Raw genomic sequence first — 5097 nt, forward strand, 5'->3', positions numbered from 1 at the left:
TCAAGGACCTCACAGTCTAGAGCTAGATTGTGCAACTTCATTGCTACTAACACTTTGGGCTTCTGAATTCTTCGTTGTGGAGGACCGCTGTTATACTGCAGCCTATCTACCACTATCTCTGGCCTCTACCCGCTGGGTGACACATCGGTATCCCCACTGTGACAATCCAACATGTTTCCAGATATTGGCCAAAAGTCCTCTGAGAATTCTGCTCCTGGTTAAGAAACACTGATCTGAAGGAATGGCAAGCAAGTGACAAATTATAACTCAAAATTCACTAAGAGCTAGGAGTGAGGTTTGTACAAGGTGCTGTGTGAACACTTGAGAGAGACACTCAATCTAGGAAGCAATGATGGGGACCGGGCCAGACAGGAAGGAAGAACTATAAGGAAAAGGATCCTTAAGAAACCACATGAACTATATTTTGAAGGATGAATATGGTTAGCTAGCTAAAGGAAAGAAATGATGAGATGGGAAGTCATATTCCTGAAAAAAGAAAACAGTATGTATGAAGGCCTGGGAAGTATAAGAAACTTCAGCATACTCAGAAAACTACAATTATTTCAGTTTGGCTGGATGGTAGAGTGAGAGAGGGTTTGGAAAAGCACGCAGTAAATTCTCAATGAATGATGGCTACTATTATAATTTTTTTTCCTTTTATCTTGATGGCAACTGGTAGCTACTGAAGGATTTTAAAGCACAGAGACATGACCATATTTTATATTCTGAAACAGTAACTGGCAGCAGATGGGCACAGGATGGAAGGAAACATAACCAGAAGCAAAGAGACCGTAAACACACACTCTGAGAAGGTGTGAAGTGGTCACTCTGCTTGCTAATAAAATTACGGGATCTGTTTTTTATAACAAGCATTGTGTTTTCCGTGTGGATCACTGGATGATAAGAAGTCTACAATTACACGAGAAAAAAGCAAATTAATGTGCTCAGGTTGGGAGTACAGGGTTCCTTACCAAAACTTTTCCTTTCTTTAAAGATCTTTAAATCATCTGGTACTTAGATACACAGGAAAATAGAATTCTCTTCATAAAGTATTTTTTAAAGTAATACACAGAGGGAGCCAAGAAATTTATACACATTTTAAGAGATGCCTTCTATGTATTACTTTTTGAAGTTCAACTGAAGGTGCTGTTCCGGTCAAGCGTACTGGGACGTGCTGCGCACACTCACTTTACCTGCAATTCATAAACTTTTGGGGAATGATCAATTCCAACATCCCAAGATCTTAAAATGTATATATATATATTTTTGGTCCCCTCATACTCATACATATTCCTTCAATAACCCTTCATTCTTCAAAACTCTACTGTTTATGGCAGAACCACAGCAACACAATGTACAGAAGTAACAACTTGTGGCAATAGCAGAGTAGCATGCTGCATGTCCGAAGAAGCCAAGGCACTGCAAAGCCTCGTGGGCAGAGACCCACGCCCTGCCCCTCCCATCTCTGGATTATTAACTACATCAGTGGTTTCCGTATAAAGACCTCCTTGCCATCAGTATTTCTCCCTCACAAAATAGTCTCAACACTTACGTGTTGTTAATAATTTGAAATCTTTCACCCTTCTTAAATGAAAGGTCTTCTGTAGTTCTAGCTTCGTAATCATATAAGGCCACAAATATAGTAACACCACCTATCAGAGGAAAAAAAGATCAGGGTAAATTATACAGATAAATTAACAAAAAAGAAATAGAACTACTGCCAGCAAAAAAAAAAAAAGACCATTCAGCAAGAGGGAGGGGAGAGTGAGGGGGGCACACGATTGGTGGGAGGAAGAAGGCCATTCAGAGATATCTAGTCTAAGGTGCACGATGCAAGGGTATATTTCAAAATAAGAGTAATTATAAATGTCTTACCACAAAATAGTGAGGTGATGGTTATATTAATCAGTTTGATTTAAGCATTTCATATTATATATCAAATTATCACATTATGTTCCATAAATGTATAGTTAAGATTTTAATCAAAAATTAAATTAAAAAAATAAAAATCAGATGTTAAAGCTAAGTTATTTTAAAAAATGACCACACTGTCTCCTGCCTAACTCTTCAATCCTGTATCATACAATTCTCCCCTCTGTCTACACTGGCCTCCCCATGAATCTTCAAAGCTTCCAAGTCCATTTGCACCTCCTGAACTCTGCATTCCTTATTCCCTCTCTCTCCAAAGCTCTTTTCCTAACGCTGCACGTAGTTAGGTCATTCTCATTAATTAAATCTCAGCTCAGATAATTTCTTCTTGAGGTAGTTTTCCCTGATCAACTGCAGAGCCTTCACCAGTTATTCTAGTTAGTCCTTTATAGCAGCAGTTCTCACCTTATGGGTCCCGACTACTTTGTAACAATGAAAATACATCCTGCATATCAGATATTTACATTTTGATTTATAACAGTAGCAAAATTACAGTTATGAAGTAGCAAAGAAAATAATTTTATGGCTGGGGGTCACCACAACATGAGGAACTATATTAAAGGATCACAGCACTGGGGAGGTTGAGAACCACTGCTTCACAGCTTTTAAGAACCATTCATTATCCCGTTTAGCTGTTTACTCACTAATTACTGTCTAACCTCATTATAATGTAAGCAATGGCCAGAAACTGTTTCTGTTTGTTTTGCTCACCTCTCTATACACAGACACTTCATATTAATAAATGAACGACCCCCAACAGAGTATTTGTATATGTAAATTGTTTAGATAACATAGGTGTTTACATATCAACATTTATTTTAACCATTTTGGATCACTATGTTCCCCAAACATAATCTGGAAGATAATTTAAACTTTTGCTAATGACTGAGAAATGCCATTTCCACCATCTGTTACTGTATTTAGAGTTAGGGGACTAGAATTAAGATTGTAATTGACTCTAACATCCATAACCCCTCAAATGAAATCTAAATGAACCAGTACACGGCAGTCCTCTGGTCACTGCTATGAGTCCAGAGATGAGAACACTGAAGAGACAAATGTACAGTCCATGCTTGTAGAAGAGATTTCTCTTCTGCCCCCACTGACTGGTAACAAGGACCTAAGCTGCTCAATTTGATGCCAGCAGCTGTTTTGCTAAGCTTAAGGATAATAAAGCAAATACTCCAAGAGCTGCAGTAGAGGCATGAAAGAAACCCGAGTCTTGATGACATCATGCAAGTGCTCATCTATCACAGAATCCACAGCTCACGGCAGCCACCTTTCTAAGCAGCTGTATTTTGTTACTTCAATGAAAAAGCATTCTGGTATGGGGCACTTTACAAAAGAGCTCATTTTCTCTTTTATGAAAGCTTTTCAATCTACTTTTTTAAAGCATTCTGCCTCCATGAGAAGTTGTCAGCTAAGATTTCTTGCTGTTCGCTGAATGGATACAATAATGTAATAAATGGAGGTCAGGAAAAAGGCATTAAATCTGAGCTCTCCCACTCACTATCTGTGACTCTGGGGAAAAAAATCACAATTTCTGAGCCTCAGGATTTTTCTTCTTAAAATCAATAGTATCTGACAAACATTGTATTATCATTACTATATTGTCACTTAATTAACATTTATTATGTAACTACTATAATATTTAATACTGCATAGCACTTTATAATCCTGAGAAGTTGGAAAATTCTTTAGAGAAGATTATATGTTTTTAATATTTATGTTCCCAGTGCCTGCTACACATTAGGGCTCAATAATTATGTGAATAATGTGTTAATGATATAATACAACACACAATCACCACCTGATTATCACCCATTTTCCCAGAACCACGCCTCTATATACAATAAGACTTTCATTTTTATGTTGGAAACTTTAATTTTCAAATATAACGATTTGAAAATTACTGGAAATTTTATTTCCAGTAAAATATTTTTCGTAGTAAACTCTTAAGTATGTATTATCCACGGTTATGTCCTCAGACAGACAACATAACTGTCCATTTAATTCTCACCTGTTAAAACAGCAGGATATGAACTTGGCACCACTGAAAAAGAGGAAGATGCCCCTCCAAAAGGCGTCACCCCTGAGGATCCTCCAAATGGTGTGATGGAAAGACTGCTAAAATTCACCGACGTTCCCTTTGCTGAAGGCTCTGCTCCATATTGGCTGACACTTGTACTGACAGGCTCTGGAGTGTTTTCTGTTCTATATTTAATGGCTGGAGTTTTGTTTTCTTTACTTTTAATGCAGCCCATTATCAAATCTACAGAAGAAAAAATTCAAAAGTTGACTTTAAACAAGGCATACCCCCCCAAAAAGGTAACATTAAAAAAACAACAAAACTAGCAGCCCAAAATGAAGTTTTTCCCCCTTATTAATCTTTATCAGAGTTTTACTAAAGCCCTACTCCAGGTGTCCTCAAACTGCGGCCTGCCAAGAACATTTATCTGGCCCGCCGGGTGTTTTTGCCACCGCTCCCTGTCCTGCTTAGCAGCCGACTCGTCCCGAGGCTTGCAGTCAGGCCCTCCAACAGTCTGAGGGACAGTGAACTGGCCCCCTGTTTAAAAAGTTTGAGGATCCCTGTGCCTACTCCAATCACACCATTCTCCAACTCAATCACTTTAATGGTTCAAAGATAACTGACCACGGTATGCTGGGAAACCAGGGGCTCTGATGCCAGAGAGGCCTAAATTTGAATCCTGGTTTCCTAAGCAGTGGAGTGATTTCAGGTATGTTGCTTAACCTCCCTATATCCCAGTTACCTGAGAAAGTATCACTTACCTCTTAAGGCTTACTAAGAGGATTTACTTAACTTTACATCAAGTTCTAAGCAATCTGGCATATAGTGGGTACTAGCAAATATTGTTGTATTCTTTCCATCTATACCAGCACCATGCAACAGAAATATAATTAAAGTCACAACTGTAAGCCACATTGATATTTTAATAATCTGATTTTTTACAGTAGCCACACTAAAAAAGTACAAAGAAACAAGTAAAATTTATTATGTTATTTAACCCAATATACTTAAAATGTAATTATTTCAACATGTAATCAATATAAAATTTTGTAATGTAATTATTTATATTTTTTGTACTAAGTCTTAGAAAGCCAGTAAGTAGGCTAAGGTGCCAGCCACATACACTTAAGGTGGCGGGT

General features: G+C 37.8%; 1 protein-coding gene across 1 annotated transcript in view; it reads right to left on the bottom strand.

The window, feature by feature from the left end:
* YES1 (YES proto-oncogene 1, Src family tyrosine kinase) overlaps positions 1 to 4222 on the bottom strand; it is a 22662-nt gene extending 18440 nt beyond the window's left edge. Inside the window, exons 1-2 of the mRNA XM_003784798.3 lie at positions 3950 to 4222; positions 1553 to 1652 (exon numbers count right to left, since the gene is read on the bottom strand). Of these exons, the coding sequence (XP_003784846.1) occupies positions 1553 to 1652; positions 3950 to 4193 (344 nt within the window). The 5' untranslated portion in view covers positions 4194 to 4222. The remainder of the gene's footprint in view (positions 1 to 1552; positions 1653 to 3949) is intronic.
* Positions 4223 to 5097: the final 875 nt, after the last annotated feature.

The sequence above is a fragment of the Otolemur garnettii genome, unplaced genomic scaffold (assembly GCF_000181295.1).
Source record: "Otolemur garnettii isolate 467f Iridium unplaced genomic scaffold, OtoGar3 scaffold00012, whole genome shotgun sequence".
Lineage (NCBI taxonomy): Eukaryota > Metazoa > Chordata > Mammalia > Primates > Galagidae > Otolemur > Otolemur garnettii.